Below are 27411 nucleotides of genomic sequence, written 5' to 3' on the forward strand. Positions count from 1 at the left end.
AACAATATGGTATATTTTTGTATCCACCTCTATTATTATTATGATTATTTGACTAATGTTTTTTTTCCCTGCAAAGTAGTTACATTAACTACTTCCTAGTTACTACTTAACTTGGAAGTATGAATATGAAACGCTGTAAAATATTGGAAACCATAGATTTCGGTGTATATCCGGTTTGTTGCAGCACACTTTCTGCGAAAAGTTATTTTAGAAAGTGAACGACCTGGATTCCCATTGGCGCACAGCCTTACACAGCGACACCAGAGCGGCCGCGGATTGGTCCGGAAGTAAGACTAGACGCACTTGTTCTGCACTCCGATTGGACAACGTCGCTGTCAGTCGTCCTCGCTGTTTGAAAGAAATGTGGTTCCCGAGGCGGCCGGGAGCAGAGGCAGGGCGGGGATTGGCTGCTTGCTGGTGTCAATCGAGCCGGCGCCGCATGCCATTGGGTGACCTTCCCTAACGGGGGCGGGTGAAGTGGAAGGAAAACGGGCGGGTTTTCCGGCTGAAGTTTAATATTGGAAATCGGAAGCGAGTTGTGATAGTATGGGGGGGTGGTCGGGCTGTTACATGTTGCCTGACAACAATAATATTGGCAATAATGAAACCGTAATCTAAACAACGCGACTGGCGCACTGTATACCCCCCACCCCCCCGACACCGCCGCGCTGTGGATACTGTAACTCCTGAGAGAGGCGAGGCGATTGTCTTCACGCTGCTCGGGACAGACAGGGGCAATTGTCAGAGGATCTGCTCCTCCTGGCTTGATTTATTGTTCTATTCATCATATAACTGTACTGTTCATGAAGGTCCCCCGCGGACAGGGGCTCAGGCATGGAGTCTTTTACAGGTACGTTCTTTTTTTGCTGTGGCTGCTGTAGGTACCCTGTCGTAGTAGCGTAATAGTAAGTGTTGAGTACAGTGGAAACACGCCTGCTATGATTCAGAAACGACTACGATCATAACCGGCGCTTAGCCATAACATAGCCTCACAGGATATGATATACAAAGGGTGCAATAATGAGCAATAGCGTTTATTTACCTACTGGTCAAAGTACTGTTTGACATGGTCTTCACGAAATCCCAGACAGACGTGTGTCTAATAAACACACTTCCACCCGTGCACAAGTTAAAACAACTGTATTGTTAATTATTTCATGTTGTGCCATTCCATTAATTAATAGACAGCCATGTTAACATGACAGTTGGCCAGTTTCCGTGCCATAATAATAATGTCTGCCCTCATTATCATTGCATATTCGAGGAGCGTCATATTTTGAGGTCCATCCGGAAAATGACAGTGTTTTGAGGTAGAAGAGCAGCGCATCACAGGTCAAAGAGCCGCGGAGCCGCTGCAGCCGGTGATCGGCCGCGTCACAGATCAGTTGCGGAAGCCCTCGCACACGTGTACCGGGCAGACGCGCTGAACACGGGCTGCTCTGTAAGCTGGCCGTGTTCATCGTTTTAACATGCTTTTTTGAGAGAAATGTCCCGGGTGAAGGGGACGTGTGTGTCAGCTGTAAGTGTCTAGGGGACAGTGTTGTATGGGATGTCGAATACCAGTACTCACACTCACAATCTCACTCTTACACACACACTAACACTTTCACTCTCACTAAAACACACACACTCTCATTCAGTCTCGTACACGAACGCACTTTCATTCACTCTCACACCATGGAATTGGTTACTAATTGCTGAAGGCCCAACTGTCCTAATAATCTCTCTGTCTCCCCTAGTGAGTGAGTTTCTGCAGTGATGGGAATCCCCAGAGCCCCAGCACACAGGAAATAGAACCAGTACAGGTACCTCCTCTTTCTCTCTTCAAAGCAAGCTTTATTGGAATGTGGCCAACGCATTGACAGACAAAGTGAAGAGGAAAAGGAAATACAGTACAATTTAAACAAGAATGTGAACTTTCTTATGTTCTTCACTTATTAATAAAATTACAAACAGCTTTCCAGATTTTACATGTGTGCAGTTATTATACATGTGTGTCCAGACTCTGTGCTCCTCCAGCCCCACTCTGTGCCTCCCCTCTCCCCCCCTTTCTCCTTCTCTCTCCTTCTCTCTCCCCACTCTGAGTCTCCTGTCTCTCCCTCTCTTCCTCCCTCTCCAAGGTTTTAACCTAAGTAGCTGACTGCAGCCTGTGGCGGGTTAAGTCGTGTGTGCAGCTGTCTAGACTCAGGAGCCTCTCCTATAAACACCCAAAAAGAAAATGGGAAAAAAACACCCACAAGATTGATGCCAAAACTGTGTTTGTCTCTCCATCCAAAATCCACTATCTGACTGCTGAAGAATGTTGCTCCTCCCAAACACGCAGGCCTGCTGAGACACAGGCCTGACTGACACTGACTCTCTCTTTCTCTCTCTCCCTCTGCTTATGTATCCCTTTTGGTCTGTCTCTCTCCCTCTCTCTGTATCTGGCCCCCTATGTCCCCCCCGACTAACTGCTTCACAGGGAATCAGCCACTTTGATCATTGGAAGAAGCTCAGACTCCTCTTTGACCCCTACAGACTCCTTCCTGCATCATCACTCTCTGTATTCTTCCCTTTATTCTTGGATAAATTGCGTTCTCTTCTGTCCCAGGTCTATCTGTCGCCTCACCCTCCATCACCCTGGCGACCCTGCCCGAGCCCATGGGGGAGGAGCCTGGCCCTGTCCCCATGGCCCCTGCCGCGGCACCCGGCTCCGCCCCCAGCCCGCAGAGTGAAGCGGTGACCAATGAGCTGCAGGAGCTGTCCCTCCAGCCCACCCCCAAAGTGCTGCCCCTGAGAGAAAGGAAGAACGGTGAGTGTGAGTTTGTGTGTTGCACACTAATGCGCTCCCTTACCCACGAAATGACAGTCCATGTGTCGAGAAACGTGTCCATCCCGGACAAATATGAAGACAAAATAATCGTTTAAAAAAGCGTGCATGTAAGTATGTTCCGCCCCAGAAACAAAAACAGTGAAACAATAGTGTGCTGTGAAATACATCCCCCTGGAAACCATGTCAGGTGACTGTGTTCTTAAAATACCTTCCCCTGGAAACAATATAAAGAAATAAAAAAAATAAAAAGGATGTACTATGAAATACATCCGTGCCGGTTAACAGAATCTAACAACAGTGTGCCGGTTCCCCCCGAGGAACACCTCCCTCACCCTCTCACTCCCTTTTTCTGCCTCTCTCTCTGCCTCAACACCCATTCCACCTCACCTTATTTTCTCCATTTCTCTCTTCTTCTTCCTGCCTCTCTCCCTCCCTCCCTCCCTCTGCTCCAGGCTACACTATCCACAAAGGGCACCAGCTTTCAGACAAGTTGCTACAGGCAAATCTCTGTCCCTCGCAGCTAGAAGGTGTTGGAATCGGCCCCAGTGGCAGATTTTAGTGTCAGTGTTATATGCACGTTATTGTGCAGAGTGCACAGTGCGCAGGGTGAGATGTGCTGGGAGTCCCCAGAGAGACAACACACACACACACACACACACACACACACACTTGCTCACTCCCACACACACCCCCCATGCCTGTCCTGTACACATCATATCTGTGGCACAATGCAAATTGCTGTGCACGGTTTATTTCATTGGGTTTCCGAGTGTAGATGAGGTTAGTGCTAATACAGTGTAGTATAGCACACTGTCATGCAATGCAGTGTGTTGTAGAGCTGTGTAGTAGGTTGCAGTGTAGTGGAGTGTTATGTAGAGTAGAGTAGTGCTGTGCAGTAACATGTGTACTATAGTGTAGCCTGTAGAGTATTGTGTTTTGGTTGAGGAGACCAATTTAAGTATAGAAAAATGCAGGAGGGGGATTGTAACAATTAAAATTGCGTAACTGCAAGTGTGTGTGTGTGTGTGTGTGTGTGAGTGAGGCTGTGTGTGAATGAATGAATGAATTAATTAATGTGTGTGTGTGTGTGTGTCACTTTATGACTGGGTGTCTGTGTTTGGGGGAGATGGTTTGTGTCCGGGCAGGTTAAAGGTCAGTGCCTGCTTCTAATTGTTTGGAGGTAGACAGAAAGAAATGCATGTAAATATTTGTCCCCTTAAGTGTAGGTGTGGCTACACTGACTAACACTGTTTTGACTGATCCAATACAACACACTCTCTCACACACACTTAGACACAAACATACACACATCCTGGCACTCTCACACACATGCAAACATACCCAGACATACACACACGCATGCACACACACTCTCACCCTCAGACACTAATACATACTCACTCTCACAGTCACACACACACTCAGACACCCACACATACAGACGCCTGCTCTCCCGCTCTCTCTTCCACACACTTCCTACCTTTTCCACACACTCAGTCCCTCCCTCCTCCTTCCCCCTCCCTCTCTCTCAGTGTGTTCAGAGATAAGGACTGAAGGGAGTAGTAGCAATCTCTCTCCCTCACATACAGCTCACAGAGACAACTTACAATGGGCTAAGGAAGCATCTATCTGGATTTGGGACGTCCCAGCACTGTCTCCTGCTATAGGAGAGGAGGGGAGACAGGGGAGAGGGAGAGAGAAGAGAGGGGAGCGGGGAATGGGACAGGTAGAGAGGAGGAGGGAGAACATGAGCATGTTTTTTTAGAGATTTAATTTTTTTTCTGTTGGAGTTTTCCCCCGGTTTTATCCGTCTTGGACGTTTTATTAGTTTGTGGTTTTGGTGGCAGGACGGAATGGCCATTCACTCAGGTAGGGGCTGGGGCTGAGTCTGACCGAGGCGTGTGTGCTCTTCTGCTCCCTCGCTTGCCTGGGGGTGGGGGTGGGGGTGGTGGGGGGGGTGGCTGCGGTCCTGTCAGCGGTGTGGACGCATACTTATTTGGCTGTTGTAAGTTGTGAATACTATATTTTTATTTTGTATCTTCACATTGTTGTTTGTTGTTTAGATGCAGTAGTAATGTCAGTGTTCAGAATCTCAGTGCTGTGCAGTGTAGTATCCTAGGGGCCAGTGCAGTGCAGTGTAGTAGCACCAGGTAAAGTAGCTGTAGTTGTAGTACCAGCACTATTTGCCGTATTACATTTGATCAGTAGAGGCGATCTGCTAATTGCTGCTGTTGTTTGTGTTCTTGTGAGTCGGGCAGTGCGGTGATGTCACTACTCTACACTGCACTACACTACACTACAGTACTCTGCACTCTCTCCTGTGGAGGCTGTGATTCGTGCTGAAGTTCCTCGATAGTTAAGTGTGTATAAACAAGTGTGTTCCTGTGGGCTCCAGTATGTTATGTAACTCTGGGGGGGCTGAGCCAGAGATCCTGCCTGTGTGTCTGCAGGCTGTAACAGGCTCCTGCAGGTCAGAGCAGGCCTCCCGCCCTCCTGCTCCTTCTTATAGGAGCTTTAAGGATATCATATCTGCAGGGTCATGAACTGGACTGAACTTAATTGGACTGGACTGGACTGCTGCAGAGTCACTGACTGGACTGGACTGCTGCAGTGTAATTTATAAAGTTGTATATTACTTTTTCCCCCTCTGTTTCCCACTCCCTCCCTCCCTCCAGGGGGGATTGCGTCATGCATTACGACAACTGTGCGTCTGTACAAACAGCAGCCCCCCTCTCTCCTTTCATCCCCCCCATCTATCCCTCTCTGGCAGTACTCTGAACTTGGTCTGACCCCCCCCGCTCTCTCTCTCTCCCTCCCTCCCTCTTTCTTGTCCTAACTGCAGTTGTAAACAGCTGGGTGGTGTTTAGGTTGTCTTGAGATGTTTGTGAGGTTAGTTGGGTTGGCAGGGGAGAGAAACATGGAGAGGACAGAGAGAAGGAGATTTATGTTGTACTAGAGTACAGATCATGACACTACAGTAGAGTACAGTAGAGCACCGCCCCAGAGGACTGCAAGTATAATCAGAGAGGGAGCGGAGCTGCACTTTGCTCCTGTGTCTCAGTCTGTCTCTGTGTTTGTCAAGGGCTCGGTCCCTCTCCACCACTCACTACAGATGGGAAGGGAGAGAGAGGAGGGGGGGAGAAGGGAAGGTATAGAGGGAGACCAAACATTTATAAAGACATTGTACTCAATAAGTCAGTCAGTGTGTCTGTCTTTGAGTCAGTCAGTCAGTGTATCGGTCAGTGTGAGTGTATCGGTCAGTGTGTGTGTCAGTCAGTCAGTGTGTGTGTGTCAGTCATTCAGTCAGTGTGTCAGTCTCCAGTGTGTTGCTCAGTGTCCAAACATTTATAAAGACATTGTACTCAATAAGTCGGTCGGTCTGTCGTCAGTGTGTCAGTCAGTGTGTCAGTCAGTGTATCGGTCAGTGTGTCGGTCAGTGTGTGTGTGACAGTCAGTTAGTCTCCAGTGTGTTGCTCAGTGTTCAAACATTTATAAAGACATTGTACTCAATAAGTCAGTCAGTGTATCGGACAGTGTGTGTGTGTCAGTCAGTTAGTCTCCAGTGTGCTGCTCAGTGTTGCCCCCTGGTGTCCACTATGCACATTACAACAACAGCAGCAACCTATAACCTTAGACCCTGAGATTAACAACAGTGAGAGGCTGAGCAACAGCTGTGGGGCTCCGAGTCAGCCAGCCTCCCTCACAACATTGTCACAGACTGACACACTTGCACACACTGAGACACAGAGAAGCAACAAAGTGTAAAGAGAAACAGACGGAGACACACTGACTGACTGACTGGGACAATGACTATACAGAAGAGACAGGGATGGTGGAGGGGGTGGGGGTGTCTGGTTGAAACTTTATCCCATGCTTGTGTCATTGAGATAGGGCTGCATTTAGACCCACTGACCAGCTGGCATTGCTATTTAAAACCTTGAAATTATCTGAGCGGGTGTGGGGGGGTGCAGACATTCTAGGACGGAGAGAGAGAGAGAGAGACGGGACGGGACGGGATGGGACGGGAGAGAGACTGAGATGGAGACAGTGTCGTATAGTAAAGTGTAGTAAGTTGTGATACTCAATCAAGTCTCCTTCCCCTCTCACCCTCCTCTCTCTTTCTCAATTCAGAAAAGCTTTAGTGGCAGGACCAATGGACAGCATTGTTGACAAGGCATTGACAGACAGGTCCTGTGCTCAGAAAAAGGGCAGTGGGATCAATAAATACAGAAATGATGCATTTAACATTTCCAGACATTTTGCATAGGATTGTTGTAGACACTGTATACCTCGTGTCATGGACCTTGGGGGCCAGTTTGCCTCTATGTGTGGCACCCTCCCCCCCCCCTCCCTCTCTCTGTCTCAGTGTGTGTCTCTGTATGTTAGGATCTGTTAGCCAATCTTAGTTCTTGGACTAAAAGTATTTTTGTATTTAATGATTTTATTTAAAACTTGTCTGCCTCCTTGGGAACGACAGATTGGTCGGTAACCAGCCCCCTCTGTGGACTGAGAGGAAAACAGGCAGAGAGAGAGAGAAAGAGATGGGGAAGAGCAGGAGGTGTAGTTAGTGTGTGTTTTCAGGGTTGGGAAGCTGGTGGATTTTACAGCCTGAAGTTGGATTACAGTCTCAAGGAGAAGGAAAGCATTTTATTTATTATTATTATTATTATTATTATTATTATTATTATTATTATTATTATTATTATTATTATTATTATATGTATGGTAGTAGTTGGAATATTCTTGCATCAGCAGTGAAAGTGTGAGCTATTATTATTATTATTATTATTATTATTATTATTAAAGGACAGTTCTCTTTGAAAGGTTTCATGAGAAGGTTTTTCCTTACTGTAGTATACTATAACTGTGTGTGTGTGTGTGTGTGTGTATGTATATATATATATATATATATATACTACAGTACAGATATTTATGAGTCAGAGTTACTGTTGTGTCTGTCTTGCCCTATCTGTGAGTTCACTTTCCGGAGGGCTCGGTGGTGCTGTGCTCAGCGGTGTCTGAACAGGCAGTGTGTGGCAGCTGTACTGGGCTACCCTGCTGACAGAGGGGCTGTGTGACCTGTGAGGAGGGTTCCACTGCCTCTGTCACTACCCTGAGGAAGACCCTCTGCCAAGGAGTTAATAATAATATTATTATTATTATTATTATTAACAAAAATAAATACACATAATAAATAAATAAAATAATAAATAAAAATAAATAAAGACCGGAGCAGGGCCTCTACAAACCCAGTTCTCGGCAGACGGGAACTGGGGGGGGGGCATGGAGGCCCAGTCTCTGAGTCTATGAGTGGGGCTCTGAGCATCCAAAAGTGCAGTGTTTCTTGCTGGGGATTTTGGTGCAGGCGAGGGGGCTGCAGGGTTTTGAGGGGGGGCAGGGGAGCATCCAGGACAAAATGAAATGACCCTCATCTCCCCTGACACACCCCCACCACCAGCTGCCCTACTGGACAGAGGAGCAGAGAATAGTTTATCTTTCTTATTCTTTTCTTGTTTTTCTTACTTTCCTTTTCCATATATATATATAGATATATGTTTTCTTTAAAAAAAATTAACCAACTTTTATTTTTCTCTTCCGACCGCATGACAAAGGAAGCCCTCCACGCTTATTATCCCTCATTAGCACAGTTTGGTGTTTCGTATCTCGTTAAGCACTTTTTAACCCCATCGCATAACTGAGAGACCCGACTTTGTGCCAGTGGGGCACCATGTTGGACACCAACCCAGGGATTATAATTGACCCCACCCCCGTCAATGGGGAAGGGAGGGGCCTGGAGAAGCAGGGCAGGTGATTGGACTATGGGAAACATGCCTACCACAATCTGAAGGAAGGTGGGTGGGGCCTGCGTTTAAACCTGCGTTAAAACTAACCTTGCTATCCACTGTACTGACACTGTGCACTGAATTGTGTTGCTGTTCAGAGAGCCCCCACAATGTCACACAGAGGGCACAACCGGGGCCATGCTATTGTGGAGCAATCTGTTTGTTGTGGTGCACAGTGCTGTAGGGTGAGCTGTGCTGGGAGTCAGGGCTGTGCTGGGGTGGAGGCTGTGGAGACGCTGCTTCAGCCTCAGAGAGACGACGCACCCTCACACACACACAATCAGACATATACACACATGCTTACACACACATTCACACTAAGACATACACACACACACACACAGAAACACACACTCACTATACACACAACCTCTCACACTCACGCATTCTCACACACTGCCTCTGACACACACACAGATTCACAGATACTCCGGCAGAAATGCGCACTCCGGCAGAGATGCGCGCGCACACACACACACACACACACTCGTACTTGCACAGAGAGAGACCCACACACACCCAGAGAGGTAGAGATGCACACAAACTGACACACACACACCCAAAGAGATCTAGATACAGAGACAGAGAGGAGGAGTGGCTGATAAATTTTCCACACAGTCTGACGCTATTACTGTGTCTGTTGTGCTCTCACACACTGACTCTCTCTCTCACACAGACAGAGTGGGGGAGGGACTGCTAACATCCTCCACACAGTCAGACTTATCACTGTCATCTCTGTGTGTCTGCAGTAAACTCTCTCACACACACACACACTGACATTCTCACACTTATACACTCTGTAATTGTCCAATAAGTGTGTATGTCTAGCTTGGTATTTATTTTTTTCCACTTTTTTTGACATAAGCTTGGGCCCATCACGACTCTGTCAAGGCTGTACTCAAAGCATCACTCTTATCTTACAGCACTCGGAGATCTGGACTGTAATACTACTTCCTGTTTTCAGACAGGCGCTTTTTAACCAATAGCGGAAGTTGCGAGTTGGGTTAGTGTAAAACTTATTTTGTGGTAAAATGTGTGTAGAGAGGAGGGGGGGTTGCAGTAACAAGTGAAGAAGCAGGAAGTTCAAAAATTGTCACCTCCCTCCCTCTCTCTCTCTCCGTCTGTCTGTCTGTCATTTGCCGGTAGTCCCTGCATCTCTACCTCTCGGCACAAAACGAGAGAGCAGAGAGAGCGTGGACTCTCTTTCTCTACCCCCCTCCCCTCCTTCCTCCTCCTCCTCCTCGTCCTCCTCTTCTTCCACTTTTTTATTTTTCTTTCGCTGAAATATTTTGCTTTTGTTTTTGCCAACAAAGGTAGAGAGGAAGCAACTGTCCAGAAGAGAAGAAAGACGAAGAGAGAGGAAAATACTGAGGGGGGAGGGGGAGTAGCTGGAGCTGATTTTATTTTTTTTAAGTCTTGGTTTTTGGGGGGCTCCGTCTGGTGTCCTCATGCTGGCTTCCTCACTCTTTCCCTCCCTCTCTCTCTCTCTCTTCCTCCCCCTCTCCCTCGCTCAGTGCTCCAGCTCAAACTGCAGCAGCGCCGCACCAGGGAGGAGCTCGTTAACCAGGGAATCATGCCCCGTGAGTACCTTAACAAGCTTTCTATTATTCCTAATTGGTTGTGTTTGTGGAATGGGATCGTCAGCGCTGCTGTTATTCAGCTCAGGTTAGTTCAGCCCAGTTCAGCCCAGCTCAGCCCAGCTCAGCCCAGTTCAGCTCAGCCCAGTTCAGCCCAGCTCAGTTCAGCCCAGCTCAGCCTAGCTCAGGTTAGTTCAGCTCAGCTCAGGTTAGTTCAGCTCAGGTTAGTTCAGCTCAGGTCAGCCCAGCTCAGGTCAATTCAACCAAGCTCAGGTCAATTCAACCAAGCTCAGCTCAGCTCAGCTAGGCTCAGTTCAGCCCAGCTCAGTTTGCACCAGTGGTTCATCCATGTTCAGCCTAGTTAGTTTATTTGAACAAGTTTTCAGTTGCTCGTAATTGCTTGTTTGTGTGAAGGGCCATTTTCTCTGCTGCTGGCTGTGGTGTAACTGTGTGTGGTGGGGAGGGGGGGGGTGGGTGTTACCGACTGATCAAGACTGGGAGGAGTGCTAGGAAGGGGACGCAGATGGGACTCTTAAGTTTGACCCAGTTTGACCCAGTTTTGGCAGTCTGCAGGTTCCCTGGTCGGAGTTGCAAGAACAGTGCAGCACTCTACTAGTACCGGCACAGTACAATATAGTGCAACACAGTACAAAAACACTATAGTGCAGTATACTACAGTACAATATAATACAACCTAATGCAGCCCTGTGCACTGCAGTGCAGTATAGTGCTGTACAGTATAGTATTGTGCAGTATACTGTAGTTTGATGTAGTGCAGTACAGTCCAATATATTACAGTCCTAGCCAGTGCAGTGCTGTTTCTGTTTTCTGTTTACACAGAAAGGGGCGTTGTTGTCTGCTCATCTCTCTCAGGCTCTGTGTTTCACTTCCTGCTATGCACTACCAGAGCAGAACTGCACTGTGTCCACCGATCACCCCACTCACCCATACCGGGGAATAAACAGTCAGATAGGGACTTCCTCTAGAGATCTGGGCCCTCTACTCTACTATACTATACTATACTGTAGTGCACACAGCACTGTGGATATATTATATAGTATAGTGCTCTTTGCAAAGTAGCCATAGGGTGCTTTACAGATTGAAAATAAACAAATAGACAAAATAACCATTAGGCTTGGAGGAAAGAGAAATGAAAATGCCTATAGGACAGCAGACTGTTATAGGAGAAAATACATCTCTGTGGGTCCACGGCTTAAGGCCTTGGCCTACTGGTTGCCTCCCCTCCAGGCAGTGTAATGGGATTAGGAGAGCACAGGTCAGTGTGTGTGACCGACACCATGTCCCCGGTTTAAACACAGCAGAGGAAGCATAGTTTCACTTCTCCTTCCAGGAACAGAGAGAGAGTCTGAGACAGCAGGGGTGAGGGGGAGAGTGAACAGAGGGGATACATCGAGAGAGAAAGTGAGATGGGGAAAAACGGGGAGAGAGTTTTCGGCTTAGAGAAGATGAGAGTGAGTGAGAGGAAACTGGGAAGAGGAGAGAGTGAGATCCAGACTGAGTGGGGGGGGGAGAGAAGTGAATACGGGTGTGTGTGTTTTAAGTTCTGCTCTCTCTCTTACTGTGCAGCAATTCGAGAAGTAAACAAAAACACACTCTCTAAAATACAAAAACACACATGCAAACACACACACGTACACACAGTCTCTCTCTATGAGACACAGACACACCGACTCTTTCACACACTTTTTCTTCACCCACACAAACACTTTACAGTACAGATTAATAACACTAGTTTGTAGCTTCTGCTTCTGGTTAATGACTACATGAATGTGGGAGGTAATGGGAGTGGGGGGCAGGGTTTTAGGGGGCAGCAGTTACGAAGACAGTGTCTAGGACGTCTAGTCAGGGCAGACTTTGGGAAGCACTTGCTCGTTAGTTAACGATGCATTGAGCACTGTCCACAGTATGTTAGCTCTGACACTCCGCGGGAGAGTGCTGTAAGAGGGAGTCTCGGGTAGGTACGTCTAGATGTTTAATTGCATGAATTGCATGAATTAATTAATTTCGTGTCCCTCTTGCTCTGTGTTTCTGTCTGTTTCTATTAATTTCTATCTCGATCTGTCCCGCTGTCTCCCTCTCTGTCTCACTTTCTCTGTCTGTCCTTTGTATGCATGTGTGTGTTGGTGTCTCTGTGTGTGTCTCACTCTCTGTCTCTGTACACACTGTACACCTGGTCTATATAGACTGTACACAATGTACACATTGTCTATATAGAGTATATTATTAGAAACTGCACAATGTAAGAATGAAATTCAGCTTCTCTCTCTCTCTCTCTCTGTGTCTTGTTTTGGAGAAGTTTGTCGATTGAGTAATTGAGGAAGAGTAGAGAGATAGGGAGTAGAGGGGCATGGGGTGAGTGTGCACTTTCTCACTATAGAAAGAACAGACAATTGATGCATTAATGAGCATGATTGCAAACTCTCAAGAAACAGATTGTTCTGCATATTGCTGAAATTTGCAGAAGCTTCAGGAACTGACTAAGTTGGAGACCTGGCTCTTTGTGGACTAATAGTATAGTGTAGAATAGGAGCCTAGACTGGAGACACTGCTGTGGTGTCAGTCTTCAGTGTATCTATATTCACGTCTCTCTTTCTCTCCCTCAGCACTGAAAAGTCCAGCTGCCTTTCATGAACAGAGAAGAAATCTGGAGCGTGCACGGGTCAGTCCATCTCTGTGTCTCTGTCCCTCTCTCAATTTGCCAATATACTGTAATGTCCAGTGTTTCTGTTCTCTAATTTCTCTAAGTTCTCTCTTTCATCTCAGACTGAAGATTATCTGAAGAGGAAGATTGGGTCTCGCCCTGAGCGCTCTGAGCTGGTCAGGATGCACATACTGGAGGGTGAGAGAGCGTGTCTGTGTTTCTGGGTGTCTGTGTATAGAGTACACGGCATCCGGGGCTCAATAGGTGGGGTCTTCTGTGGAAACAGTGACTCACAGGCAGGGGAGTAGGGTGAAGGAAGTACACGTTTATTTACAATGAGCAAAACAAAGACGTAGAAAAACAGCAAACAAAACCCTTGCTCCTAGTTGAGCCTAAACTAAACATGGTCACTGATCTACACCTCTTTACACAAATAACTAATTAAACACAAACACTCAGCAACAAATCCGTGATCTATAGAATAGTTGAGTTGAAAAGCCAGAGTTCGTTACCAGTCAGCTCAAATCCGATTCATCATCTTCTACTTTAATCACAGTCGAACAATATACTCCGCTCCTACTCCGCAGCTCTCCTCTTGCCTCTCCAACAACAAAAGTTGCCAGCTTCCTGCTTTTATGCAAGAGCCGGCCAATGGGGAACAGTCATGTGCTTCACTTCCTGATGCATCTCCCGAGGCATCTGGGAGTTGTAGTGCCGGGCAGGGCAGCAGTCATTTGCCCAGTCCAGCACTGTCACAATATATATATATATATATATATATATATATATATATATATATATATATATATATATACACTCACCTAAAGGATTATTAGGAACACCTGTTCAATTTCTCATTAATGCAATTATCTAACCAACCAATCACATGGCAGTTGCTTCAGTGCATTTAGGGGTGTGGTCCTGGTCAAGACAATCTCCTGAACTCCAAACTGAATGTCTGAATGGGAAAGAAAGGTGATTTAAGCAATTTTGAGCATGGCATGGTTGTTGGTGCCAGACGGGCCGCTCTGAGTATTTCACAATCTGCTCAGTTACTGGGATTTTCACGCACAACCATTTCTAGGGTTTACAAAGAATGGTGTGAAAAGGGAAAAACATCCAGTATGCGGCAGTCCTGTGGGCGAAAATGCCTTGTTGATGCTAGAGGTCAGAGGAGAATGGGCCGACTGATTCAAGCTGATAGAAGAGCAACTTTGACTGAAATAACCACTCGTTACAACCGAGGTATGCAGCAAAGCGTTTGTGAAGCCACAACACGTACAACCTTGAGGCGGATGGGCTACAACAGCAGAAGACCCCACCGGGTACCACTCATCTCCACTACAAATAGGAAAAAGAGGCTACAATTTGCACAAGCTCACCAAAATTGGACAGTTGAAGACTGGAAAAATGTTGCCTGGTCTGATGAGTCTCGATTTCTGTTGAGACATTCAGATGGTAGAGTCAGAATTTGGCGTAAACAGAATGAGAACATGGATCCATCATGCCTTGTTACCACTGTGCAGGCTGGTGGTGGTGGTGTAATGGTGTGGGGGATGTTTTCTTGGCACACTTTAGGCCCCTTAGTGCCAATTAGGCATCGTTTAAATGCCACGGCCTACCTGAGCATTGTTTCTGACCATGTCCATCCCTTTATGACCACCATGTACCAATCCTCTGATGGCTACTTCCAGCAGGATAATGCACCATGTCACAAAGGTCGAATCATTTCAAATTGGTTTCTTGAACATGACAATGAGTTCACTGTACTAAACTGGCCCCCACAGTCACCAGATCTCAACCCAATAGAGCATCTTTGGGATGTGGTGGAACGGGAGCTTCGTGCCCTGGATGTGCATCCCACAAATCTCCATCAACTGCAAGATGCTATCGTATCAATATGGGCCAACATTTCTAAAGAATGCTTTCAGCACCTTGTTGAATCAATGCCACGTAGAATTAAGGCAGTTCTGAAGGCGAAAGGGGGTCAAACACAGTATTAGTATGGTGTTCCTAATAATCTTTTAGGTGAGTGTATATCAGTAATCAGTAAGATACACAAGAGTTGCATTCCTGGAAAACCTTGCATAGGCGAGAATTACACAACTCGGGCAGCATTATCAAATGGCAAACAATGGACGTGATGATATACATGACTCGGACATCATATTTTATACACCTCGAATTAGGGCTGGGCGATATGACTTAAAAATAATATCTCTATTTTTAGAAGTTTGGGCGATACACAATATACACTCACCTAAAGGATTATTAGGAACACCTGTTCAATTTCTCATTAATGCAATTATCTAACCAACCAATCACATGGCAGTTGCTTCAATGCATTTAGGGGTGTGGTCCTGGTCAAGACAATCTCCTGAACTCCAAACTGAATGTCTGAATGGGAAAGAAAGGTGATTTAAGCAATTTTGAGCGTGGCATGGTTGTTGGTGCCAGACGGGCCGGTCTGAGTATTTCACAATCTGCTCAGTTACTGGGATTTTCACGCACAACCATTTCTAGGGTTTACAAAGAATGGCGTGAAAAGGGAAAAACATCCAGTATGCGGCAGTCCTGTGGGCGAAAATGCCTTGTTGATGCTAGAGGTCAGAGGAGAATGGGCCGACTGATTCAAGCTGATAGAAGAGCAACTTTGACTGAAATAACCACTCGTTACAACCGAGGTATGCAGCAAAGCATTTGTGAAGCCACAACACGTACAACCTTGAGGCGGATGGGCTACAACAGCAGAAGACCCCACCGGGTACCACTCATCTCCACTACAAATAGGAAAAAGAGGCTACAATTTGCACAAGCTCACCAAAATTGGACAGTTGAAGACTGGAAAAATGTTGCCTGGTCTGATGAGTCTCGATTTCTGTTGAGACATTCAGATGGTAGAGTCAGAATTTGGTGTAAACAGAATGAGAACATGGATCCATCATGCCTTGTTACCACTGTGCAGGCTGGTGGTGGTGGTGTAATGGTGTGGGGGATGTTTTCTTGGCACACTTTAGGCCCCTTAGTGCCAATTGGGCATCGTTTAAATGCCACGGCCTACCTGAGCATTGTTTCTGACCATGTCCATCCCTTTATGACCACCATGTACCCATCCTCTGATGGCTACTTCCAGCAGGATAATGCACCATGTCACAAAGGTCGAATCATTTCAAATTGGTTTCTTGAACATGACAATGAGTTCACTGTACTAAACTGGCCCCCACAGTCACCAGATCTCAACCCAATAGAGCATCTTTGGGATGTGGTGGAACGGGAGCTTCGTGCCCTGGATGTGCATCCCACAAATCTCCATCAACTGCAAGATGCTATCCTATCAATATGGGCCAACATTTCTAAAGAATGCTTTCAGCACCTTGTTGAATCAATGCCACGTAGAATTAAGGCAGTTCTGAAGGCGAAAGGGGGTCAAACACAGTATTAGTATGGTGTTCCTAATAATCCTTTAGGTGAGTGTATATCTCTATTTCTTGTTTTTATCCAATCAAGCTACAAAATAAGACCAAAGACATTTAAACAAAAAGTCTTTATTTAATTATTAAATATGCAAAATTAACAAATACCCCATGCAGGCTGTAATGGTAAATATATGCAGAGTGCAACATTACAGCGCAAGTGTTGTGTGATTACTATTACGTGTGTTATGTTGTTATGGGATATATATGTACACAAATACACAGTATGATTTACTGTCACATCATAACAATATCACAAGTAATAGTAATCACGCAACACATGCGCTGTAAAATGGTAGATTCAGGTAGATTTACCACATCCGGATTTATAGTGGCGCATTTAACATCTGCTGGACAGGTACATTTCTTCTCTGACTGTCGCGTTTTGATTCTACTTACCGGTACAGCACGTGGTTATACAAAATAGTAATAATAATAATAATAAAAATCTGTTTTCACCATCATAAAAAAAGAAAATGAAACTTTCTGCATGTGTTTGCATTGCTTTCCAATTTATTAAAATTCAAACCAGCTTTATTATTATTATTTAATTTTATACAAATGATATCAATCTAAATTAGTGGGGGTGGGGGGTGCTTGCAGATCGAGTTTAGCCCGGCGACGAGAGCGGGGCAAAACGTGTGCGCTTGCGCATTAAAGTATCACCTGGTTGTTGTGGTTATTCTGTGTCGAGTTCACTCTCCTCCATGTTTGTTTGTGTTTCTGAATGCACATTTCTTGCCTGCATCCAACACGTATGGAAGAACTGGTGAGAACGCAAATGACAAAAAATACTGCCGTAAAGAGTGGGATTTGCGACACAACGATATAAACGATTGAGCATAATATGAAACGATAGACGTTTTTCTATCGTCACACGATATATATCGTCATATCGCACAGCCCTACCTTGAATACACTTAAGGTAACAATTAAAGATCTTTCCAGTCAATACTTTATATAGTTACAACATCATATTCAGTGACTATTTAGTAAATTAACATTAACATTCATACACTATGAGAGAAAGACACTATTGCAAATTCACGCAGAAGCCCAAGGCGAAGATGTCACTCTTGCGAAAGCAAAGCTCAGTGGACTGGTTGGGCCAGCGCTCCGGCTTCCTCTTCACAAACCTGACCTGCACATGACTGCGTTTGCGGTCTGCACAGCTTGGGTAAAGAGAGGCTGAATGTGTGGTGATGCTTCAGGGATTCTTATTTATAAATAAGAGAAATACATTTTAATTTTGAATTAAGATCAATTTAATTTTAAATCTTGGTCATGCACTATGTTTGTCTAGTATTTGTCTCCTTGCTGCCCCCCAAACATGATCTTTCTCTTTTTCTGTTGTGCAATTATAGAAGTCATACATTTTAGGAGTTGAAATGTTATATTAAGTTATTTAATCAACTTAACTCTTTGTGTTAATTGTTCAAATTATTTATCCACTTCAAACTAAATGAGAAGGTGGACCCAGTAAGCACATTTCCAGTTTAATTTAAGATTTATTACAAGGCTTAAGTAAAGTATTCTCTTGCCAGTGCTCTGCACTCTGGAATGGACCATTTATAAAGTGTGGTACCACGAAAATTTCATAACTCGAATTTGTGTAATCTCAAGGGATTACTGTGAATATATACAGCTCTGGAAAAAGTTAAGAGACCACTGCAAATTTGTCTCTACATGTATGGCAGCCATTCCATTCCAGTGTCTGTTGAATTCCAACACAGGCACACCTCATTCTACTGAATGAGGTACTGATTAGATGATCACCTGAACCAAATCTTATTTAACGAGGAAAAGTATAAAAACCACTGCTGTGGTCATCACTATCCTCTTGCAATAGGACCAGCTGGATGGCAAAAACAGTGTTATTAGTACATAAAAAGTAATTAAAATAAAAAAAATAACTATTGACCATGCCAAAAGAGCTGAAAAGGAAAGTTTTGAGTGAGGAAAAGAAGGGTTCAATTCTGGCTTTAATGTCAGAGGGATACAGTGAGTGTCAGGTTGCTTCCATCCTTAGAATTTAAAAGACGGCGGTTCATAAGAACAAGGTCAAGCAGCAGACATTGGGGACAACCAAGCTACAGACAGACAGAGGGTGAAAACAACTCTCCACTGACTGGGATGACCGCCAACACATTTGAATGTCACTTAACAACCGTAGGATGACATCAAGTGACCTACAAAAACAATGGCAAACGGCAGCTGGGGTGAAGTGCACGGCGAGAACGGTTCGAAACAGGCTCCTAGGGGCAGGGCTGAAGTCGTGCAAAGCTAGAAAAAAGCCTTTCATCAATGAGAAGCAAAGAAGAGCCAGGCTGAGGTTTGCAAAAGACCATAAGGATTGGACTGTAGAGGACTGGAGTAAGGTCATCTTCTCTGATGAGTCCAGTTTTCAGCTTTGCCCAACACCTGGTCGTCTAACGGTTAGATGGAGACCTGGAGAGGCCTACAAGCCACAGTGTCTCGCACCCACTGTGAAATTTGGTGGAGGATCGGTGATGATCTGGGGGTGCTTCAGCAAGGCTGGAATCGGGCATATTCGTCTTTGTGAAGGATGCATAAATAGAGTTGGGTATCGTTTGGGTTTTTTACGATACTGGTGCCAAATCGATACTTTTAAAACGGTACTGGTGCCTGAACTGATACTTTTAGAGCAAAAAATAAATAAAAAAGCCACAAAACGACAGTGGATGACATTAATAGACAGACAGTAGTGGTTAGGGCTCTGGACTCATGATTTGAAGGTTGCGGGTTCAAATCCCAGGTAGGGATAATGTAATGTAATTAAAGAACTGCTTTTTTATTGAAAAAAATTATAATATTTAAATTGAACAATATATTTAAAGTTTAAAGTATACTTAAATATATAAATATAAGTACATACAAAACACAACACATTTACATAACAAATTCAGAATAAAACCTAACCCAACTACAATAATTTAACACTAAATAACAGTTACAGAACTAATAACGGCAAAGTAGTCGGTATTCTTGGTATGCTACAAACCAGCTTCAAATTTCAGCAATTATTTTGCAGAAATATGACCATATTTGCCTTCTCTGGCAAAACATGACACCTCTCCTGACTTACTGCATGTCCTGCACAGGAGAAAACCCTCTCAGATGGTGTCGATGAGGCCTGTACACACTCGTCGTGATAATCAATGGTCTCCACATTGCTAGGGTTGGTCTGACTGGGGCCGGGGACGCCCACACTACCAGCTGATGTCCGTCGAACACGTTGCATCCCTCTGCTTTGAAGTTTATCCCGTGTGTCCTCAAATGTTTCATTAGGTTTAACGTTTCCCCCTTTACACACAATTGTTGTAAAACATTTGTTGCACGTCGTGGTGTCGGAATCCTTTCTTGCGAAATACAGCCACACTTTAGAACGTTTAGCTTTAGGCATTTTAATTTAAGCACGTTTAATGTAGCAAGGTACCCAACCCTACGCATAAACCAAGTCACATACAAGGTTGTCCTGGAAGAAAACTTGCTTCCTTCTGCTCTGACAATGTTCCCCAACTCTGAGGATTGGTTTTTCCAGCAGGACAATGCTCCATGCCACACAGCCAGGTCAATCAAGGTGTGGATGGAGGACCATCAGATCAAGACCCTGTTATGGCCAGCTCAATCTGCAGACCTGAACCCTATTGAAACCTCTGGAATGTGATCAAGAGGAAGATGGATGGTCACAAGTCATCAAACAAAGCCGAGCTGCTTGAATTTGTGTACCAGGAGTGGCATAAAGTCACCCAACATCATTGTGAAAGACTGGTGGAGAGCATGCCAAGACGCATGAAAGCTGTGATTGAAAATCAGGGTTATTCCACCAAATATTGATTTCTGAACTCTTCCAAAGTTAAAACATGAATATTGTGTTGTTTAAAAATGAATATGAACTTATTTTATTTACATTTTTCGAGGTCTGCAACACTGTATCTTTTTTGTTATTTTGACCAGTTGTCATTTTCTGCAAATAAATGCTCTAAATAACTATTATTTTGAATTGGGGAGAAATGTTGTCTGTAGTTCATAGAATAAAACACAAATGTTCATTTTACCCAAACGCATACCTATAAATAGTAAAACCAGAGAAACTGATCATTTTGCAGTGGTCTCTTAATGTTTTCCAGAGCTGTATACTGTTAATCTGTGTGTGTGTGTTTGTGTATATACGGTTAACCCGGTGTATGTGTGTGCAGAGACTTGTGTGGAGCCATCCCTGCAGGCGAGGCAGCTGCGTCTGAAGCGTGCCCGGCTGGCCGACGACCTGAACGAGAAGATCTCCCAGCGGCCCGGCCCCCTGGAGCTGCTGCACAAGAACATCCTGCCCGTGGACTGCAGCCTGATCGGTGAGACAGATCTCTAGTCTATAATCAGTTGTCAATAAAGCCAGTGATCAACAGGCAATGATATACAAGATGAGGACATATTGTCTCTAAGCTGGAAATCAATAATAAATAGTGAATTGTCAATTAGCAATCAAAATCTTTTCTCTCTCTCTCTCTCTCTCTCTCTACAGAGGAGTTGCCCGGTACAGCAGGGGCCAGCTCCTCCTTTGACGAGGACAGCAGCGACGCTCTCTCCCCTGAGCAGGGCTCCAGCCTGGGGTCCCCCACACCCACCGGCCCCCTGCCTTCACCTCCTGCGCCCTCCCCTACACAGGTAACACCTGACCCTCCCCCATTAAGGTTAATGACTGCAGAGCCACTGACTGGACTGGACTGGTCTGCTCTGCTGCAGAGTCACTGACTGGACTACTTATGTTTCAGGGATGATACTGGTATTTTGTATTGACCAATCACCTCTCTGTTTCTCATTTTCTTGCCCAGGCCCCTCCCACAGCCCCACAAGAGCCTTCTCACCAACAGAAGCTGGCCAATGGGGTGGCAGCGCAAGCAGTAGCCAAGCCCGCCCCTGCCCTTGTAAAGGTAATTGAGACAGCCTCACTGTAGCCCCCCCTCTCTCCTCTTCCTCCTCCTCCTCCTCCTCCTCCATTCCTCCTTCCATGTCAGACACTTGCTTTTCCCCTCACTCCCTTTAGCTCCTTTTCTGCCTCTTATTAGCCTATCCCCCAACCCAACAGCAAACATTAAAATTTCCCCTTCCACAGTCCCGGGTGGCTGCCCCCACAGTCTCCTCCTCGCCCTCGGAGCGCCCCCCCCCAGCCCAGCGGAGCAGCGGCGGCAGCAACAGCAAGAAGCAGAAGCAGGACGGCCGGCCCAAGGTAAAGAAGCTGAAGTACCACCAGTACATCCCCCCAGACCAGAGGGCGGGGCGAGAGGTGGCTGCTGCCCCACAGCCGCTGGACTCCGCCTATGCCCGCATCCTGCACCAGCAGCAGCTATTCCTGCAGCTGCAGATCATCAACCAGCAGCACCAGCACTACAACTACCACACCATCCTGCCTGCCCCGCCCAAGTGAGTGTGTGTGTGTGTGTGTGTGTGTGTGTCCGTCCGTGGTCATCCTGCCTGCCTGCCCAAGTCAGTGTCTCTGTATGTCTGTTGAGACCTCTTCTGTCTGTCTGTCACCCATTCACTTCAAATGTATACAGTTTATTTATCTCTCTCTAGACCTCCAGCTGATCAGCAGGCCTCTTCCACCCTTGGCCCCTCCCCCTCCCGGAATGGCCCCTCCTCCGCATCGGGCTCCTCCAGTCAGAGCGCAGGGAGCCGCCAGAGCCACCCTGCAGTGGGAGGAGCCAAGCCTACAGCACTTCCTCCCAACTTGGATGACCTGAAGGTCAGTGTAACAGCGAGCCAGACATGGAGGTGCGGTCTGAGATGGCAGGCCTTATTTAATCCACACGCAGGGCAGATGAACAATATCTCCCTCGCAGAGGAGCCTTCAAACTCCAAGAGAAGATCAGAAAAATAAACAAAACAAACTATCAACAGAAATGTGCTGAAAATTACTTTAAAGGCTGCAATGACATTTTGACCTGGATAATATACATTTTTTAAAGTCAATAATAGATAACAGTAGGTGAATATAAATGTCCAATGATACCCCTCTGACTAAAACCCCTCTGCAGGTAGCCGAGCTGAAGCAGGAGCTCAAGCTGCGCAGCCTCCCAGTGTCTGGGACCAAGAACGACCTGATTGAGAGGCTGAGGCACTACCAGGAGTCGACACCAGCTCCTAAGAGCCACCCCTTACCCCCACAGCAGCCGCACTACCAGCCGCCCCAGCAGAGCCTACCCCAAGCACCCCCTGCCATCACAAACATCCCAGGCCCCTCTCCACTACTGGCCTCTCCCGCCGTACTGCACCAATCACAGGAAGGAGGCGTGGTTATGGCTACCTTCCCCCTGGTGGCCACCATGACTGGGGCTCCAACTGTGGCCATGCCACCTGCCACCATGCCGTTGGGTAACAGCTGCAGCTCCACCCCCCCCGTGTCTCCCGCCCCCTCTGACAGGTCACTGGCCGGCCTGAGTCCTGATGGAGATGCCTTTGGGGAGATGGTATGTCTGTCTATCTGTGTGTCTGTCTGTCTGCGTCTGTTTGTCTTATATCCATTTTTTTAACAACTCTTTTCTTCTCTCTCTCTCTCTCTCTTTCTCTCTATCCACAGGTCAGCTCCCCTCTCACCCAGCTCAGCCTTCACCACTCCCCCCCTCAGCCTCCCTCCATCCTCCCCTTCATCAAAGAGGAGACGCCTGCTGCCCCCTGTCGCTTCTCCCAGCATGCCGTGCAGCCGGCCACCCACAGCACCAACCACTCCCACGGCCTGGCGGCGGGAGGGGACGGGGGATTGCCATCATCAGTGGGATTTAGTTCACATTTGGTGTCAGCAGTGGGATCAGCAAGGAGACTGGGAGCAGCAGGGGGCCGGGGGGCAGCACTGGACAAGGACAAGATGCTCCAGGAGAAAGACAAACAGATCCAGGAACTAACCGATATGCTGAGACGGAAACAGAGGCTGGTGGAGACGCTGCGCTCCCAGCTGGAGCGAGGGAAGACCGGTGAGAGAGATGGAGAAACAGGAGAGGGAGGAGAAGGAGAAGGAGGAGGACTAGGTGGGGAGGGAGTGCTGTGCGTGCGCATTAAAGAGGAGCCCCCCGACTCTGTGATGCCCACCTGCCACCACCACCACCCTTTCTCCCCCAGCCTTGTGGAAGATGCCATTCAGGTCACGGTCAAAGAAGAGCTGGAGGAGGATGCAGAAGTGGAGGTGGAGGTGGAGGAGGATGAGAGGATGGAAGAGGAGGGAGAGGAGTGCCAAGGAGGAGGAAGCAAAAGGAAGACAAGGAGGAGGAGAAGGAGGAGGAGGAGGGGGGGGGGGGGAGGGGAGGAGGAGGGTGAAGAGGAGGAGGAGGAGGAGGAGGGGTTGGACGCAGGAGGAGAATGGCAAGCAGAGACACAGCCCCCCCAGCCTCTCCCACAGCTCCAGCCACAACAGGTCAGTGTCTGTAGAGGGCCTGTTCTATATGGATTCAGTTACATGGGACTGGACCAGAGTGTGTCCCTCTTTCTTTCTGTGTCTGTCTGTATCTCTCTCTCTCAATTTTAATTCCAGTTCAAGGTGCTTTATTGACATGACAAACACATTTGTATTGTCAAAGCAATTGGACATACATATATGGAAAATAAATAATTATAAAAGACAAAATTAAATGAATAAAATATAAATGATCTCTCTCTCTCTCTCTCTTTCTGTCCCTGAGTAAGCACGTCTCTTAAAAAATAAATAACATTAATACATTTGTCTTTTTCAGCCTGGTGTTTGTGCTGTAACTCTACTGATCCTCTCCCGTTCCCCCAATAGGTGGCGCCAGTTTTCCTGAGCCTGCCAGGTCAGCCCCCTCAGCCTCCAGCACCAGCCCCTGCCCCTGCCCCTGCCCCTGCCACTATCCCATTGGACATCCTCAAGGCCCACCCCCAGCCCACCCTAGTGATGGACAGCCAAGGCAACCACTTCTTGATCGCGCTGACCAACCACTTCACGCAGGGCCAGGATGGCCACCAACCCCCAGGCAAGGGGGCTGGCCGAATCACACTGCAGGTATCCCTCCGCTTTCTGCCTCCTGCTGGAACTACTTCCCCATAAAAGACTAATGTGTTCAGTTTTCTCTTTAAGAGTAGTTTATTCAATACACAGACAAACAGACAGATGCATGCAGACACGCTTATGCACAGATACACATGCACACACAAACATGACATGATCGCTGTACTGATCAATCTCTCTCTCTCTCTCTCTCTCTCTCTCAGAGACTGCAGTCCTCACCAACTAAGTTTCCCAGCCAATCTGTGCCCCAGTTGGCTGCAAACGACACACAATCAAAACAGCAGCTGCAGCCAGGCTTCATCAACCAGCCAGTCAGAAAGGTGGGTGGGGACTGGGGTTCAACTACCTCAGTAGAAGCAATAATAGTAGTCAAAATTCTTCTTCTTCTTCTTCATGAAATCTGTATTCATTTTTAATTCCCTCTCTTGCTCTCTCTCAGGGGCAGAAGGCAGGGCTTCACTTGGTGACCAATGGCTCTTCACAGGGGCTGGCCCCCTCGTTCTCGGCCCCACCCAATCTACAGCCGTTCTTTGTGGGTGACTCTGCCCCCTCAACTGAACACACCCCCTCCTCGCCAACACAGATGGTAAAGACATGCCCACTGAAGTGTGTGTGAATGGGTGAATGAGTGTGTGTGTGACGCTATGATACCAAACCAGTGTTTCCATGTTCTCTCTCAGGTTTCGGGGGAGTGTCCAGGCACTGATCAGCTGACTGTAGCCCCCCCCTCACTCCAGGCGACAACACAGCCCCCAACCCCTAGCCACCCCACCAAGGTACACTGTCTGTGTGTCTGTCTCTTTTGCTTCCTTTGTGTGTGTGTGTGTGTGTGTATCTGTCTGTATCTGTGTGTGTCTTGATTTCTTTCTGTCTCCGTCTCTCTCTCTCTCTATCTCTGTCTGTCTCTGTGTCTTTGTCTCTGTGTCTCACTGTCTGTGTGGGTATATATTTGTCTGTCTGTATCTTGTTGTCTGTATATATATCTGTTAATCTGACTGTCTCTGTGTCTGTGAGTGTGTATATCTATCTGTCTAACCATGTCTCTGTGTCTGACTGTCTGTCTATCTATCTAGGAGAACGGCCCCATCAGTCAACACATGGACGACCTGTTTGACATCCTTATCCAGAGTGGAGGTAAGACACAGAGAGAGAGAGAGATTAAACTATTTTTTTTCCTTGTTTGTTTTCAACCTTGATTTAATCCTTTCATTTATTTACTGTATGTGAAATCTTATATTGCTGTGTATGTATGTAGTGTAATTGCTTTAGCAATGCAGCTAATTGTAAGTCATGCCAGTAAAGCACCTTGAATTTAAATTAATTGAGAGACCGAGAGAGACAGCAAGTGTATTTGTTAGTGTATATGTTAGTACCAACTCCTTAATTCTCCGTCTCCCTCTCCCTCTTAGAAATCTGCAGCCCCTTCAGAGACGACGACCACAGCGGCGCCACCCCCCCACCCCCTTCTTCCCATCTGCGGCCCAACACGCCCCCACCCTCCTCCTCCTCTCCCCTCCCCCGCCCCAGCAACAGCCCCGGCCTCCTCCTCCTTTCCCCTCCCTCTGTGCCTCCTTCTCCCCCCTGCTCCTCCGCCTCCTCTTTCTCCTCTTCCTCCTCTCCTCCTTCCCCTCCCTCCTCCACCTCTTCCCCTGCCCACAATCCCCTGGGGGTCCTGCCATCACCCCCGCCGCCCACTTTCTCAGGACTTGGCACAGAATCGGGAAGCGGGCGCCTGGAGGACTTCCTGGAGACCACCACCGGCAAGCCCCTGCTCCTCGGGGCGGTGGACCCCAACGAGGACGAGCCGCTCACACTGATCGACGACCTCCACAGCCAACTGCTGAGCAGCTCCAGCATCCTGGACCCGCCCCCCTCACCCATGGACACCTGCGAACTGGGCTTCTCCCCCGTGACCCCCCCACACCTCCTGCTGCCTTCCCAGCCCCCCCACAGCCACCACCACCTCCAGCCCCCCCCCTCCCTGGAGTTCTCCGACCCCACCATGGACAGCATGGACTGGCTGGACCTCACCATGGGCGGCGGCAGCAGCAGCGCTGGTGGTGGTGGTGTGGGCAGTATGGGTGGACCAGGCCTGGGGCTGGGCTTGGGGCTGGGGCTGGGGCTGGGAGTGGGGGCTGTGGTGTCAGGGCTGGGGGGGCCCCTGAGCTCCTTGTCCTCCCATGCCGCCCCCCCCAGCGTCTTTTCGGCTGACTTCCTGGACAGCTCTGATCTGCAGCTCCACTGGGACTCCTGTTTGTAGCCCGGTGGGCAGGAAGGGGGCGATGGTGACTCAAACCCAAGCCAAATTGATGCCTCGCACTTACGCACTAGGACTGGACTGGACTGGACTGGACTGTGTCTGTCTCTCTCCTTTCTCCTTGTGTGTCTCCTCTCAGAGACAGACAGAAAGACAGACTGGGCTGGACTATATTTTGCTGTACTCGACTAGACTGGACTAGACTGTATTTTGCTGTACTGGACTGGATGGAGGTCACAGCTGCCTTTTTTTGTGGCTGATCTGAGGTGATTGAAGCTTTCTGTAGTGGGCGGCATCACCGTTGGCACATGGTTGGCTGTGTGATTTGCACTTGATGCTGGGAGGCCACTGGGAGGGCCGTGGTGGACTGGCTCCAGGGCTGCTTTGAGAAGGAGGGGGGAGCGGCTGGTCTCTTCACTGTAGTGTAAAGATTGGGAGTGGGGGTGGGGGGTGGGTGCATGGGGGGGCTAGCTAGCTTAAAACAATATATATTGTAAAAATAAATCGTTTTTGCTTTGTTTTTTAATGATGAAATACAACTACATTGAAACAGAAATTCTACTGCATTAGTCTGTGTCATTGTGCAACCTTATTACCAGTCTAATTGGCACTCGTGATCTTAGCATTGTTATAAGTAGTAGCAGTATTCATAATAATGGTAGTATAGTAGTAGTGATAGTAATATTGTTATTATAATTAGTAGTGTGTGTGTGTGTGTGTAATTTATATATATATATATACACACTCACCTAAAG

General features: G+C 47.2%; 1 protein-coding gene across 5 annotated transcripts; it reads left to right on the forward strand.

The window, feature by feature from the left end:
- Positions 1-492: 492 nt before the first annotated feature.
- LOC136751529 (myocardin-related transcription factor A) lies at positions 493-27195 on the forward strand. 5 transcript variants are annotated; one of them, XM_066707210.1, is made up of 20 exons: positions 493-850; positions 1265-1519; positions 1740-1805; positions 2591-2791; positions 10170-10235; positions 12857-12912; positions 13017-13092; positions 20588-20737; positions 20908-21050; positions 21218-21316; positions 21499-21806; positions 21960-22128; positions 22421-22852; positions 22963-23790; positions 24157-24393; positions 24603-24719; positions 24839-24985; positions 25080-25175; positions 25473-25533; positions 25809-27195. In XM_066707210.1, exons 4-20 carry the CDS (start codon positions 2641-2643, stop codon positions 26657-26659), a joined length of 3987 nt encoding a protein of 1328 aa, XP_066563307.1. In that variant the 5' UTR covers positions 493-850; positions 1265-1519; positions 1740-1805; positions 2591-2640; the 3' UTR covers positions 26660-27195. The 5 variants fall into 5 exon arrangements, with proteins under 5 accessions (XP_066563307.1, XP_066563308.1, XP_066563309.1 ...); XM_066707211.1 differs by having other exon boundaries at positions 1265-1441; XM_066707212.1 differs by lacking the exon at positions 1265-1519.
- The last annotated feature ends 216 nt before the right edge of the window (positions 27196-27411 follow it).

The sequence above is a fragment of the Amia ocellicauda genome, chromosome 6 (assembly GCF_036373705.1).
Source record: "Amia ocellicauda isolate fAmiCal2 chromosome 6, fAmiCal2.hap1, whole genome shotgun sequence".
Taxonomy (NCBI): domain Eukaryota; kingdom Metazoa; phylum Chordata; class Actinopteri; order Amiiformes; family Amiidae; genus Amia; species Amia ocellicauda.

Bases quoted from the DNA above. Each gene is read 5' to 3' on its own strand.
- LOC136751529 (XM_066707210.1), top strand. From the start codon at position 2,641: ATGGGGGAGGAGCCTGGCCCTGTCCCCATGGCCCCTGCCGCGGCACCC. The intron at 22,129-22,420 runs GTCAGTGTAACA...ACCCCTCTGCAG, and splicing joins CCAACTTGGATGACCTGAAG to GTAGCCGAGCTGAAGCAGGA. The intron at 22,853-22,962 runs GTATGTCTGTCT...CTCTATCCACAG, and splicing joins GAGATGCCTTTGGGGAGATG to GTCAGCTCCCCTCTCACCCA.